Source organism: Sodiomyces alcalophilus, assembly GCF_042370955.1.
Source record: "Sodiomyces alcalophilus JCM 7366 unplaced genomic scaffold ACRALscaffold_1, whole genome shotgun sequence".
NCBI classification, from domain to species: domain Eukaryota; kingdom Fungi; phylum Ascomycota; class Sordariomycetes; order Glomerellales; family Plectosphaerellaceae; genus Sodiomyces; species Sodiomyces alcalophilus.
In genome coordinates, this window is record NW_027263532.1 from 3,724,362 (window position 1) to 3,739,040 (window position 14,679).

The 14,679-nt window shown below is 51.5% G+C and overlaps 5 protein-coding genes and 1 non-coding gene across 6 annotated transcripts; 3 read left to right on the forward strand and 3 right to left on the reverse strand.

Moving 5' to 3' along the window:
- The first annotated feature begins 3,589 nt into the window (after window positions 1-3,589).
- Window positions 3,590-4,935, forward strand: ACRALDRAFT_1059628 (uncharacterized protein). The gene is made up of 2 exons (XM_071016073.1): window positions 3,590-3,762; window positions 3,842-4,935. The coding sequence occupies exons 1-2, from the start codon at window positions 3,606-3,608 to the stop codon at window positions 4,234-4,236; spliced, it is 552 nt and encodes a 183-aa protein (XP_070879607.1). The 5' UTR covers window positions 3,590-3,605; the 3' UTR covers window positions 4,237-4,935.
- On the reverse strand, window positions 4,542-6,337 carry ACRALDRAFT_205485 (uncharacterized protein; the record flags this gene model as incomplete). Its single annotated transcript, XM_071021721.1, has 13 exons — window positions 4,542-4,559; window positions 4,607-4,817; window positions 4,869-4,921; window positions 4,950-4,989; window positions 5,053-5,221; window positions 5,257-5,308; window positions 5,342-5,376; window positions 5,410-5,571; window positions 5,644-5,736; window positions 5,808-5,933; window positions 5,975-6,083; window positions 6,156-6,242; window positions 6,329-6,337. 13 exons carry the CDS (start codon window positions 6,335-6,337, stop codon window positions 4,542-4,544), a joined length of 1,164 nt encoding a protein of 387 aa, XP_070879608.1.
- A 585-nt stretch (window positions 6,338-6,922) lies between these two features.
- Window positions 6,923-8,111, forward strand: ACRALDRAFT_2039198 (uncharacterized protein; the record flags this gene model as incomplete). Its single annotated transcript, XM_071020944.1, has 3 exons — window positions 6,923-6,989; window positions 7,188-7,414; window positions 7,470-8,111. The coding sequence occupies 3 exons, from the start codon at window positions 6,923-6,925 to the stop codon at window positions 8,109-8,111; spliced, it is 936 nt and encodes a 311-aa protein (XP_070879609.1).
- Window positions 8,112-10,552: 2,441 nt separating this feature from the next.
- On the reverse strand, window positions 10,553-12,552 carry ACRALDRAFT_2039199 (uncharacterized protein; the record flags this gene model as incomplete). The annotated part of the gene is made up of 2 exons (XM_071020945.1): window positions 10,553-11,229; window positions 11,292-12,552. The coding sequence occupies 2 exons, from the start codon at window positions 12,550-12,552 to the stop codon at window positions 10,553-10,555; spliced, it is 1,938 nt and encodes a 645-aa protein (XP_070879610.1).
- Window positions 12,553-13,003: 451 nt separating this feature from the next.
- On the forward strand, window positions 13,004-13,107 carry ACRALDRAFT_t15. The gene has a single exon. It is a non-coding gene; the product is annotated as a tRNA-Phe (tRNA).
- A 585-nt stretch (window positions 13,108-13,692) lies between these two features.
- ACRALDRAFT_1066908 (uncharacterized protein) lies at window positions 13,693-14,478 on the reverse strand (the record flags this gene model as incomplete). The annotated part of the gene is made up of 5 exons (XM_071017400.1): window positions 13,693-13,813; window positions 13,872-13,967; window positions 14,037-14,062; window positions 14,125-14,340; window positions 14,428-14,478. The coding sequence occupies 5 exons, from the start codon at window positions 14,476-14,478 to the stop codon at window positions 13,693-13,695; spliced, it is 510 nt and encodes a 169-aa protein (XP_070879611.1).
- Between the last annotated feature and the right edge of the window lie 201 nt (window positions 14,479-14,679).

The following is a 14,679-nucleotide window of genomic DNA, read 5'->3' on the forward strand; positions in this document are numbered from 1 at the left end:
GACATTAGAGTATCAGAGTACCCGCTTGGATCAATATGTACGGAGTTACGTACAAGGACTTCCTCACTTATGTACCTACGTTGTAGATACTTTTTGTACGTTGTACACTCATATTGGTGGAGTGGAGCCTGCCTACCCCGAGTCTGGAAACACGGATCTGGCGTCGTCTAGTTCGAATATGGCTAGCGCATTTCTATTCTTATCCGCCAGTTATTACTCCGTATTTCTCGAACTCTCTCCAGTATCCATCCATCGTATTGACAGCATCCCCAAGTTTCGGCACAGCCCTTATGTTCATCTCTCTGAAATTCTGAATACAATGAGATACCATGGCTAGAAATGGACTCAGCAATGGACCATTCTCGACAACGACAATGCCCCACATTCAAAGTGTCGTAGAATGGCTTCAACAACTACGGTAACGTCAATTTGGCCACCCGACATGTTCTTCCATTCATGGGTTTAGGCGGCGTCTAGGCATGCTGAAGAACTTGCACACGCCCCATTCTCGGAAGCCGAGTTCACTCTTGCGAATGACAACCTCGCAGTCCGGCTTGTGTGCGCAGACAAGGTATGTGACTCCATAGTGGAGGGTCGTACAACAGCGCACGCGAGCGGGCATCGTGGCACGTGCAACCCGGCCGCCTGCGCCACCCTGGTCATTGAATTGACGTAGAAAGTGCGCCATTGCCGATTGATCATTATTTCATCGGCCGGCCGGCCAGGATGAGGCTCCTGTTTCAACCGGCGGCATTCCCAAGGGTGGTCCCCTCAATCATGGCAATGAACATCGGCAAATGCATGGCGCAAACTTCGCCCAACTCTGATCCTCGTATGCACTCGTAACATTATGTACATGAATATATTCAGATCCGTAGGGGCTTTCCCGCATTGAGGATACCGGATTTCCAGGTCGCTAAGCTATGCTCTCCCAGCCTGTGGGAGCACACCCTCGCGGGAGCACACCCCCGGGGAAAGGCTGCATCTTTAGTCTCAACGTTCGCGGTTCTTTAATATTTTCCACGGGAGAAGCGAGAGCCAAGGTCTTGGGCAAGGCAGGTTCGTCATCCTTTCTATACAGGCCATCTACGAATACGAAGTACGCCAGCCTATTCGATTGGTTATTTTTATCATATCTGCGCAAGGGCGAAATTAGTGAAATTGCGCCTCGGGAAAGGCGTTCCCCAAAAGGCGGTCCCGTCTCAAGCCTCCGCTCTGGGCATTATATGCCGTATGGTATTAGGAACTCCAGAATACTCGACTTATCCGCCGTGTTGGCCGAGAGCTCACGTACGCGGTATGGAGTAGAGCCCCACAGTATATCAGCCCCGTTTTGGCATGCATGCCTGGTGTCTCGGCTCCGTTGTGGAACGGTGTGTTTTTACACCGCCAACGTGGATTCATTGTCAAGATGCCTGCAACGTACACGTACTTCGTAAGTATGTAAGTGCACCGTACGAATACGTGACAGTCACTTACAATAACAACACCTGATTTTATCATTTGTATTTCTTTAGCCCTACACAGCCGATTGATCCTGGTCCGTAAAAGCCGTTGTCTTGACAGCCTCTCCAAGGCATCTTTTGATGGATGGCGTCGAGTACGTCGTGGAAGGTCTGGGGTGGTTTCTATCAAAAATTAGTCTCACATATAATATCACATCCTAATCTCATACAAATACTCCTTGAAATCATGTTATACGGCGACCGTCGATAAGAATGCAGCAAGAAGGGCGTACGTACGTGCGCCAGCCATTTCTAAGCTCCGTCCAGTTCAGTCATCTTTTAATACCAGGTGGGGCGCTGTGGTGTTAAAGTGGAGAATCGGCCAAATTCTCCCCGATGACATTAATTGAATACTAATCAGAATGAACCCCTTACGGATTTGGCAAGACACCACCGCGGCAGTCTCCACCCGTTTCCCATCCCACCCGTTTTCCATAGCGGGGCAGTGTGGATCTATTAGTCACTCGGCGTGCGGAGTGGGCCTAGGGTTGTCGGCAATAAGGAGCCCAGGTACGAAGTCAACGCGACCTCGTTTTTCGACTTCACCGTTGATCTCCTCCTCTAATCTATTAACCCTTTTCACAACTATGCATGACCTACATACAACGATGGGCTTGACGAACCGGAGTTCTCGGACCCCTAGTCTCGATTTTGCGCTATGCTGGATATGACGGAGAGCCCACCTCATGGGGGTTTGTTTAAGGACACATCGACGGTCCTCGTGTCTCTCCGTGTCTCTCGCATATTCCTTTCTTCCGTTTTTTTTTCTTGTCTACCGCTGGCCAGCGTCAACAAGGCCTGCTTAAGGCGTGTCCTGGACTGGGCCAAGCAGCACTGAACACCAATATTGCTTCCTGAAAGAAAAAAAAAACTCCAGACATTTGTCATTTTCACTAAGAGGTTCACGGTCACTTTGACATCGTCACAGGGTAGGTACTTGCGTCTAGACTTAGACTGGCTGGAACTGCCTGGAGTATTCGTAGTTACAAGCTACTCCTCTACAATCCCGCGATTTCTTTATCACGTCGTCCTGTCACCACCACTGACGTATTTACTTACCCAATTTCCACCCAGGTACCTACTTACAACGTAGGTACAATACCTACGTTGTATAGTGTACATGCGGGAGGGAAGATTCGACCAGCACGGGGAGCACCCCCGGTACCCTGTCTTCTCCATCCATTTGGAATCTCCTCACCCCCTTCAGGGGTTGTCTCCGCCACTGCGGTAAAGGCGGGATGCCTGAGCCCACCATCTCAGCAACCTAGTCCCCTCCCTTTACTCTTCGAATTGAACCCCCTCCCCCTTCTTGGGCTATGGACGTACATCGACCTTCGATTTCAAAACCTTTGATTTCGACGGGGAAGATCCGCCCACGAAGTATGCCCTGTCAAGGCATGCCATTCGAACTGATCTCCTTCACTATGCGGCTTGGTCGCCCCTTGGGCGAATCGGCACTTGCTAGCGGCGGTCTTCGCGGCTTCAGTCTGCCCTACGAGTGGTCCCAAGGCTCATCGGATTCACCCGTATTGATCCTTGCTTCAGGGTCGATGGTTGCTCGTCCCTGGTCTATCCGCCCATGCCCAGAGAAGTTGTCTTGAGCTGTCGGGCTACATAAATGTCGGTTATCCTCGTTGAAGATCTTCAGCAACTCACGACGTACAGGCCTCGACAACAGAATCTAAGTAAAGTTCACTTGCTCTTATCTCACGAAACGGCCCTGCTTGTATACCCCTCCTCACTACCTATATTCTCTCACCTCAGGCAATCGAGCTTGCCTATCTCGTCATTCTCGACAGACTTACTTGGGCAACATCCTCTGCTCCCGGCCGAGTACAATCCTTGACCAACGATCTCCCAGTCGCCTTGAGCTACCGGGGATCACCGTCGAGAGTATATCCTAGAGACTACAATTTGCAAGGCGAGAAAGGACTCCCCAAGCCGCAAAGGAGGTCAGCTCTTTACTTGGGAATCAGCGAATACCCGGCATCACATTCATTATCCTCAGGAAAGCGGTCTGCTTATACTGCCCAGCTTTCAGGCCCCCCACCCCCCGCCCCCCGCCCCCCGGCCCCTCTTTCGGAAGAAACGGAAACCACCATGCCTTCAAAAGGGACAAGTCAATCCGAAGGCAGTTCTGCGAAGTCCGGACGGTCTAAGGGCAAGTCAAAGGCGCTCAAAACGGACGACTGGGCGGAGGTCACAGACCCTGAGATGCGCAGGCGCATCCAGAATCGGATTGCACAGCGCAAGTTCAGTAAGAGATTGTCTACCGATGCCGGCTTTGCTCCTACCTATACCTACTAGGCGTCTCGGTTACTGACCAGCTCGTATAGGAGAAAAGGCGCGGGAAAACAAGGAAAAAGCGGAGCGTGAATCTCAAAATAAGGAGCTCGCCGGGCGGGCTTACCAAACACCATCGGCCACGGACTTGGGCCCCGACCAGGATGAGTCCGGACTCCCTTGGGGCGGGATAAGCATAAAACACGTCGTCTCTAGGGGTCACGAGTATGAGGGCCGCCGAAGCAGCAGAGGCGACTACGTCTGGGACGACACGAGGACGCAGAACCCATACAACGCTGGGGCCTGCCCGGGAGGTGCTTACCCTCAACCGCTCAGTTACGGTAGTAGCGGGGGAGACGACATGTATTACGAGGACGAGTCGCAATACCCCTACAATCTTGGCCAGGGGAATGACAATGTCCATCCACAACCCCCCGAGAAGAGTTAGTTTACCACGCAGTCGTGCCATTCTTTGTTAGTTTTATTCCACGTTCGCGAGTATGATCTCGATAAGCTGACATGCGAAATCGCTGGGCAGCTGGAAGGCGTTCGTTCTACGACAGCGTCCAGAATCCGTACGCGAGTGTGGTCTCCCCCTCGATGCAACCCTACGACATGGCCTCTCCCAGTAACAGCAGCATGTCGTCGTACGGCTTCGGATACACTGGTCAGGGCCTATTTTAGACTGTATTGTACTATTGGATATACATAGAATCAGAGCGTGCTCTTTTGGGATGGGATTAGACGGGGATTCTAAGACACGACGTTCTCCTGACCCAGGTGTTTCCTTTATTATGGTTACGGGCGCGAGGTCACACACATTCCTTCTCTGCCCCCTGGCCAGAGACCATTGCCCTGAAACTCAGCCTCAAATCTCGCTCCGTCTGTCCGTCTTCCACCCAATCCCGTTCAGCGGAGGGTTTGGAGACTTGGCGAGTCGCAATGGTGGTCAGCAGCTTGATTCGCCTTTTGTGTGATACGGTGGAAGAGGCAACGGCTTCTTGTACAGTACGGCGAGAAGGGGCGATGCTGGGGTTCACAAGGGCGGATATTTGACTATAGATAGTTAAAGAGCAAGACATCATGCGCAATGAATCGAGGGTTGGTGATCTACTGAACTGCCGTGGGCTGAGCTGAGGCAATTGTCTTTGGCAAACGTACGGCAGATGTCTTGCGGGAACCCCGATTGGAGAGCGAACACCTCAGGATGAAGAAAAGCAAGAGCGGTAGACACCACGGGCGGACCGTGGGTGCCTAGGTATACGGAGCAGGGTCCCATTGGCTCTTCGCAGGAGCAGGAGTTGGTAGTCGAGCAATGTTAAGACGAAGGCCGAGCTTCTTCAGACGATGAGAAATATGTAGGTACCCTTTCGATTGAGTTTCTATGCTGATCATTCCGCAGAACATACCAAGGATGCTCTCTAGCGCAGATTCTAGTGCGGATGTAGCATGAGTCCGTCTCATGTACGCAGCTCGGTAGCCCTACGAAGGACGTTGATTGTGTAGATGGAGTACACGACCTAACACGTGTACATGCAGCGGTACTCTGTGACAACAGTGGTGTGACATGTGACATACCTAGTAGTGCCTTGACGGTGGACAAGAAACATATACAACGTACAATACGAGTAGGACGAGCCATGTCTTAAAGAGCTATGGTCTTGGCTGCATTTGGGAATTTGTCGAGCAAATTGGAGGGTGCCTTGGGTAGATGAATTGGCGGAGGACGCGGAGTAGGCTTGTACCGTAGAGTCGCAGCATACAGCGCCAGAAGAGTATGTGACTGCACCCGGAAGGCATTGAAGATCGGTTCGTGGAGATAGATGTATTTTTACCTGCATCTAGGTAGTTCCACTGGTTTTAACCAGAGACGGAAATGGAAATGAAGGGCGCGCGATGTACGAATAGAAAGTCGCGACGTAGCCCCGAGGCTGATTTGAACCCCCTTCTCAGCCCAAAAAGAGGGTCCAGGGTGCCGAGTTAAATACGACGAACCCGAAAGGCGTTTAACGTTCTGACTGGCCAGTAAAGGACCCTGCTTCACCAAACCCAGCCAGCATTCCTGAGTCACACACAGGGGCTGCAGTGCGCATTCTTCTAGTCCAATCCTGGAAGGATATGCCTTCCTGATATGCAGCACAATCCCTGCGTGTACAGTAATGTTGAATCACTTTAACGTACCGTACCCGGGAACTGGGCATTGGTGCTGCATGGAAAGGGAGCGGATCCGAGCCATGGGAAATGACAGACCTCGCCGGTATGCCTCGTGGGATGAGCCATAAACCCACCCAGATTCTGAAAGCACGGGGGTTCATTGATCTCTTGTCCTCTCTCGCCGTAATTACTAGGTAGCTACATACAACGTACGAAGTACCTACTTCGTAGGTAGGTAGGTAGTGTATGATCGACGTCTATCGTTTGTCGGACTACCGCTTGGAGCAGTAAGTGGGACGACTCGAGGCAGAAACAGGTCGAAGAGTAAAGTAAGGGTTTCTGAATAGGTCCTCTAAGCCTATTTATAACCCTCTATTTCAACCGACTGCTTTCATCTCATATGATGATTGACAACCGTCATGATGTAGGTACTATACCTCCCTAGGTAGGTACCTACCTAGGTAGTGTACACTAAGGCCATGGTAACCACAAAAGAGACGTATCCATCGATTGCTCGGAATGCACCCCCTGAAAACTCTTCGTCGTGTCGCGTGCTCTCCACCGGTGGTAGGCAACGGGGGTCTCACCGGAGAAGTGACGTAGCGAAACAAACAAACAAATGGAGGTGTCACTTACCTAAATAATTGGATGGTCGTCATCATTATCATTGGAAATTTGGTCATGTGTGGATTTGCGACGATGATTTGTTAAGGGCTGAGGGGTTCTAGGGGTCGTGGTATCGCGGTAAAGAGCACGCGGCGTGTGCCTACCAACGAAGTACATTGTAAAGTAGCATGCGACTCACCGCCCGGCAAAATATTATTTTTCCACACCATGCCATGATCGATAATCTTCAACCAGCAGTACCAACAAGGGTTTTCTTCTTTTTTTTTTTTTTTTTTTTTTAAAAAAAAAGAAATCAATTAGGACAGAAAAAGGAGTTTGGCTATATCTACCCACGAGTTGCGCGAGTTGCCAGGATGACGGAGTCGAATGACAGCGCGGGACGTGATCCTGTCAAGATACAGCGCGAGGCCGAAGATAAGGGTACGTCAACTGACTGGTCTGCCACTTATCCCAGCATCACCATCCCTTTCGGCCTTTCGTCTTCCCTTTACCCGCACTTTGCCGTCTTTCGACATCACCCTTCAGATGTACCCTTACCATGATTGGGCGGGTGCGAAGTGAGGCGTTAAGCAATCCCGAGGATGACTTCTGATGCTGACCAACGTGCCAATCCGACAGAGCGCAAAATCAAGCGCAAGGGTGCACGCGATTCCGCAGAGTGCGTTGGCGAAGAGCGAGGTCAGGACAAGCAGACAAAGTCAGAAAACGACCTGCGTAGGATGGAGAAGCGGAGGAAGCGCATGATGAGCAAGGCCGACAAGCTGGAAGAAAAGGGGAAGAAGCTACTCCACGAGGCTGATGTTCTTCGCGCCCGGTGCCGTATTCTGATGAAGAGACATACAGAGGTATATTCATCTTCTCAGAACAAACTCGTGTTTTGGTACTGACGGTCCATTGCAGACGCTGGAGGCAGAGAAGAACAAGGCCGCCGAGGACTCCGATGGCGATGTCGTAATGGAAGCCAAGCTAGTTAATACGGAGACTGTACCCGAAGAGCTCACCAAAACCCACGTTTCAGAGGCAAAGCGAAAGGCAAAAGGAAAGAAGGCGGAGTCCTCTAAGGAAGAATCACAGCAAGCGGAAGAATCCCCTGAAGTGGCCCCCAAGTCTGTCGAGAAGGACACGTCGAGGGAAAAGAAGAAGAAGAAGACGAAGGAAAAGAAAACGCGCAAGGGCGAGGGCAACAGCCTGGAGACCCCGAGCGGCCAGAAGGAAACTCCAGATAACAAGAAGGAACAAAAGAAGAAGCGCAAGTCGTCGGCCGAGCCCGAGGTGTCCCAGCCGAGCACAAAAGAGGCGGGAACTGATGACGGTGAACAGTGGAACGTCAGTGGCCTGGACGGCGGGGCTGAACGACAGAAGAAGTTCCTCAAACTCCTCGGCGGGGGCAAGAAGGGAGCCGGCACCTCCACTCATCCCCAGCACACGACCAAAAACAAGGTTGACATCAGCAAGGTCAACCAGGACCTGGAGAAGCAGTTCAACGCCGGGATGCAAATGAAGTGGGATGGTGGAGGCGCGCGTAGGGGACTGGGGGCCTGATCAAAAAGTACTATGGGAAGAGCACTCCGGAACTTGCTTTATTTTACTTCTGTGGTTAGCCTCTGCATCTTTACCAGCCATGGCGTTTAGGAGCACAAAACAAAATGTTGATCACTGTGTATATCGTGTCACAAGAGCACCACAACGGGCCAAGACGCAAATTCATAATCGATCCATTGTTGCCTGCAAGTAATGATATGCTCTCCCGTCCCCGAACAAGTATTGGATGTCGCGCGGCGTCTCCTGACGATCCAAGCCAGGCTGAGTATCCAGGGGGCCTATAATGACCCAATTTGGGCCCTTCCACTACTGGCCGGAGCGACGCTCCTGTACTGTAATGTATGATACACTCTCCTCCAGGGAGCCATGTTGTTCGACTCTTTCAAGTTCACCCAACAGTCCTCGGGCACGCACCACATTATGTTTTGCGCATATTTCAAAGCCGTCGCTCCATATTTAAAACCCGAACAAACGCGCCAAAGGATCGAAGAAGAGACCGCCGATAAGAATGAAGCAGAGAACACCTGTGGCAAGTTAGTGAAAGGGCATTCAAGAGCCGGGTGATGTCAATTGGCTGAGGATGGTCCCGTGTGAATTGGGATAATGACTAGTGAGTAGATAACTGGGCCAGCTAGACATACCGAGCCAGACACGGGAGATGGGAGACTTGGGGGTTTCCTTTGCACGCGGCTTGACCAGAACTTCTGACTTGCCCATGCGAGCTTCATTTAGTTTTGCAAACTTGGCGTTCGCGCGGCGCTGCTGAAGTGTCTGAGCCTGCAAGACGGGAAAGAGAGCAGTTAGTTGGGAATACGAAGACAGAGTGAAATAATAATAACAATAATAGATATTGGATTTCTTGTCAATATACGTCAACGTACCATAGTTAAAAACGTGAGAGTTGGAAAGGGGCAATAAAAAGGAGAGTATAGGTTTGTGTTGCTGCAGCGTGTGCGCGCACAGGTAGCAACAGGATATCAACTTCAGCCAGAACTTAGATCTCTGATAGATTTAGAAGAAGTAGATTTGCTGTTTTTTCGGTCTGTATCGACAAAGCGAGAGTATGTCTGACCCTTATATGATTCGAAAAGCGATAGATTTACAGAGTGGCGATGGTTGGGATGGGTTGGAGATAATGTCGCGACACTGCTTGCGGCATGAGCTTGGGGACACGTCGTTGTTCGACTTGTTATCGCGGCCTCCGATTGGCCATTAAGGTATGGGCGATAGATTGCATGTACATGTCAAATGTACACCCCCACTCCACATGCTGATGGGAATGCGGGGAGGCACAGCCACAGGGCCCTGGATATATCAGGAGCTTCAGCCACACCAAACGTTGATTATGGACGCCGCCCTCATGTATGGAGCTTATAACTGGTTTGCTGCTTGATCGACTTGCGACTCGCCCGCCTTCCAAATGCTTAACACGAAGCTACATACATCATGTCTGCTCTGAGAATGGCCCGTTCAATGCCCAGGGCATTGGGCCCACGGTCACAATTCCAAACACGTGCCACATGGCAAACCCGCGCAAGACGACTCTATGCGACAGAGGGAAAACCTCCTTCGGCGGTGGTCTGTTACGCCTTCCCATGAGAACGACCCCGCCCCAATCGTTTACATCGACATGTAAAAACTATTGCTAACCGTGCGGAGTGGGTACGAACAGGCCAACTTCTACAAGACTTTTACGCGACCCGTGCTTAAGGTTCTCCTGATGGCGACCCTGACCTACCAAGTCATGTACCTGCTATGGGTCAAGCTGGAGCAAGATGAAATTCGGGCAGAAAAGACCGCAACAATTACCGACCTCGAAGCACAGGTTGCACGCCTGACTACGCAGCCCGATCAGTCGCAGAGCCAGGCGGACGAGCGAAAGAGGTGAGAGTGGAAGCAGAGGAAAATAGGCGACATGTACAACACCTGGTATACCGCTGCGGACGAATCCGCACGACTCTGGAGAGAACTTCGCCGAGAAAAAGTCCAAGCGAACTTCTACTCATTGTACCAAGTCATATGACTCCATGTTACGAACAAAACACAACTGGCTGAGGAGGGAATGGGTCTTCGCCGTGACGGAGGAAGGGCAGCGGTCTTGTCACAAGATCGCACGAAAAATACCATGGTAGGATGGTCCAAGGCCTCCGAAGACTGGCTATTCTTTCCCTAATAGCGCTTGCGATGCGGAGGAAGCCTATTTGTGCGACTATCGGGTAACTGTTCATTATACATGTATTACTATCACCATAGACATCAAGTCAAATGGGAATTCTATACTCTAACAATGCCGAGGTAATCCCATCCAAACGAATGAGACCGAGAAACACCAACGCCATGCGATGCAATACCCCTGTTCATACACCGTCCTTGGCCCAGTTGGACGACACTGCGAACCTAAACGCCAGCGGAAAGTCGATAGTCATTCCCAGCCTCCCCTATCAAAGCGAGGCCATACCAATACCTGCGAGAGTAGCCACCCAGAACACAGTCCACGATGCAGTCAACATTGAGGAGCCAGACGGGTTGTGAACTGACCCGGGGAAGTTGCAGGTCAACCCATCCCCGCGGACCTGGTAGCTCGAGTTAAACATTGCCTGCTTGGGCCGAGGACAGCTGAACTGGAGCGACGCAGGGCAATTGCGCACGAGGTCATAGCACAGGTCCTCGCACGGCAAAACCTCGCGATACGGACCTGGCTGGACCTCCTCGTCTATGCGTGCATGCCGGGATTTTTGATGCTTGCTGCCCGGAAACTGGGAAATAACGCTGTCGGGCAAACGAGTGCCGTTGGGGAAAGATTGGTTCACGTTCCGGACCAGAGAGAAAGCGTTGTCGCTCGAGAAATCTTCACAGCGCGGTATGAGGACGGAGCAAAGCCACTTCTTATAGGCCACCGCGCAGTCGGTACAGTTCCGAGCCAGGGAGTAGCGCTGCTCCGGGGGAGCCTCGCAGGCGACTTGCGCAAGCTGCCGCTCGAAATAGCGATAACTGTCCCTGGCCATGTCGTCGTAGAACTGGGCAAGCTCAGCGATAGTGAACCTGTCGTCGTTCGCGGGGACGGCGTATTCGGTGTCATTACAAAAATCCAGGTTCGTGATGATTTTACAGTTATCGCCTGCAACAGTGCTAATCAGCCAGGGGATCACTGCGATAATGGGATGCGCATGCGTCTCTTACCTTCCTTTGTCTCAAACTCTGTGGCCTGGAAGACTTGGCCTCCACCACCGGGACGATTGCCGAGCTGGCGCTTCAGGGGCTCCGTGCCAGTATATGCTAGAAAGCCCAGATATGTGCTCTTTGGATTTAAGTTGGTGAAGTGGAATTGTTGCTTCGGTAAGCCTCCTGGGCCTCTAGTAGTCAGGAACGTTGTGGCCTTGTCACCAAAGGGTCCCGCAACTTTAGCGGACATTGGGGCGTATCGAGACAGCCCGCACATAGAACGCCTAACACCCCTCGTGGCCAAACCATCTCTATTGTCAACAAACATGACATATTGAGGTCCGCTGTCCATGATCTTCTGGACCCTTTCGGCGTCGTATGTATCAGTAAGGTTACGGGTTGTGAGGACCGCAGCACTGGAATCACTGTCCACCCATAACAGCCCGCCCGAAGTATCCTCATAGCTGTGGAAGAACGCATCGGTTGAGACAGCGACGTCAAAGTTCCAGTCACCCTCAAACAGCTCGTCGTTTCTCATGGGGGCAGAAATGCTGAAAAAGACATCCCCAGTAGCATTGACGCTTAGCTTCACGGCTCCCTCGTCAAAGGCTTCGAAAAGACGCTCGGAACGGGGCGAATCTGGACCAGGCTTCTGATTGTCTTCCGATGTAGAAACGAACAAACTGATTTGTGGCGGGTCCATAGACGTATTGGTATTCCGTTGTGGTTGCATGCATGTGGTTGCAGAGATATATACTGTCTTTGGGTTCCGTTGCCTGCGGTGCAAAACAGGTGCAAGGCTCGGCCTGCGCGACCTAGGCTCTTCCTCCGGTCCATTGAGATTATAGAGCAGCGTTTCATTACCATAGCCCCGTGCCTGAATGGACTTCGTGGGCCCGTCATCGTCGCTAGTATTATTGTCATCATCCATGCCCGCGAAGATGTGAACTGCCTCGAAGACAAAGTGCTCCGTTTCCCCCGGGCGCACATTCCGATTCTCTCTGACATTATTCAGAAGTCCAGTTATTCCCGGAGGGGCCCTCCTGACAAGGCCGGGTTCGAGCGCGGTGAAGTCGAATGGGTAAGGAGGTTCGGGACCATGCTCTTCGTCGAGCGTGTCTTCCGGGACGAGTTTGTTAAGGGAGTATATGCCTGAGCCAGTGGCTTCGGCAGCGTGAGCGAAGTCCAGGAATAGGACAAGCAAGTAGAAGACGAGAAGGAGCGGCGGTGTTGTCAGCAGCGGGGCTGCCAGACGCGACTGTCGAGGGCTCAGTTGCATCGCGAGCACATGCCCGCCAGGGGCATATGTGTAGAGCGTACTTCTATGTTGGCAGTCCTCGGCTTGCGGGTGGAGAGTCGAAGCTGCTGTTTAATGACTGGTCAATTCGCCAAGCTGGCGCGTCTAGAAAGGAGGGACGGTTGTCGGATACGCGATCGATTAGGATTAGCGAGAGGAATGGTGAACCCGAGCGGCAGGCATTTTATGGGCTGAGTGAATTTCAAATGAACATCATAATTGTCATGGTTCGTGTCTTCGTTGAGCGAACGTTCGAGTTGACCCGCCGGAAGACAATTTACTGCAAACTCCCTTCGTGCTTGCAAGGGGTTGTAACAGGAGGGATCGTTGCGTCGATATGCGACACAGCATGCAGCATAAGCAGGGTGGGACGCGTATCGGGACCCAGAAATCACTATATCAAGGTAGAGAGCGACGGAAGCCATACAACAAGGCGGGTTTAGCTCAGTTGGGAGAGCGTAGCACTGAAGAGTTCCAGGGGACATCTTCTGGACTCAGAATATGCTAAGGTCGTGTGTTCGATCCACACAAACCGCAAGCACTTATTTTTTGCACTATTCTCCAATCACCTTGCCCATTTTTTTGCTTGTTCCCACCAGTATCTACTACCAGCTAATGAACCAAACGAGGACTGGAAATTAGTTACCATGGACTTGCAGACTTCCATCATCCCTTTTTAGCCGCAACTCTCTAGATTTTTGTGGAGCGTCAGAGGTCTTTATCAGTTTCGTCGTCACGGCGATGGACTCCCACGGACATGTGCTCGATGAGTATTCCAGCGTGGATCAAGTCACAAGAGATGATCTTGAGATATTGTCATTGGTAATTCAAGGATCGTAACCTGAGCATACAGTAGAAACTTGTTAGGGCGCGTAATCGGAGCTCGTGCATCTACTTTGGCCGTCTCGCATCCCGAGCCACCGCATGCCAGTTACTACCGTGGTCCATCGTCGCAAAATAGAACCCCTCATCAATAGGGTTACTCATCAAGCCTCTTCATGCAAGGTGATTGGAGGTCATGGTCCCCATAAGAATCGATTAAAAGCGATACAGGTCAAGCAAACCTTAACCAGTAAAGCTCTAGCCAGGAGACAGCAACATGCTTGTCAGGCCTTGCCGCCTTTACTCGCTCTTGTCGAGGCCCTGAGCCTTGGCACGCAGGCCCGAAGCGGTCGAAGATGAACTGGCAAAGTGCTGGGACAGCATGGGCGCCATGAAGTTATGGAACACGATGTCGGCTCCCCTAGCTTGGTATTAGCCTGCGGCGCCAAGCGGCATGAACGAAAGCACATCAAACTCACCGGAACATAGGGAGAGACAGCCAGAGCAGGAAGATGAACTTGAAGATGAAGTAGAAGGGGAACCAGTAGATGACGTTAATGAAGCTTTCGACAAGGCTAGAGAGCAAAAAAATTAGTCCGGGAACACAGCTGTCCACAACGATGAGGTATGTTCCTGGTTCTTACGTGAGGAAGGAGAAGACCACCCAGTACTGGAAAGCGTGTCAGCGAGAAGAAGAAGCCGGTACCCAAGGGGAGCAGGGGGGCAGCTTACGGTAAGCCACTGCGTATCGTCTTCCTTGTTGGCCGAAAATAGAGCGTGGATGGAGTAGTAGCATGGAATTGCGAAACCAGCCAAATTGGTCAGAAGCTGCCCACCAAGGTTGAAGATGATGAAGAAGAAGTATAGGGCAGCAAAGCCGACGGCACCATATGCCTTAGGAACGTTGGTAGATTTCTCGATGTTGTTCAGGACGGGGTATTTCGAAAGCTGGATCGTCATCATCACGCGTTAGCAGTGCACACCAGACCGAAAGAGGGGGTCAGCTAGAAACTATGCATCAAGGCTGAAATTTACCTCGCCGTCGAGCTGACGAATATATTGCTGGAAACGGTCTTGGGCAGACATGTTTGTTGTTGTTCTGGAGCGAATGCTGTGCTTGATGGATGCTAGGGTAATGTTGAGCGCAAGCACAGATTAAGCGATGGGACCTGGACGGGCAGACGAACAGTATAATGAATAGTAACAAACTCCAACGGTCAAATAGGTTATCGGGTATCAAGCGGGTTATGGAAAGTAGTCACTGATATTTGCGAGAGGACTGTGCTT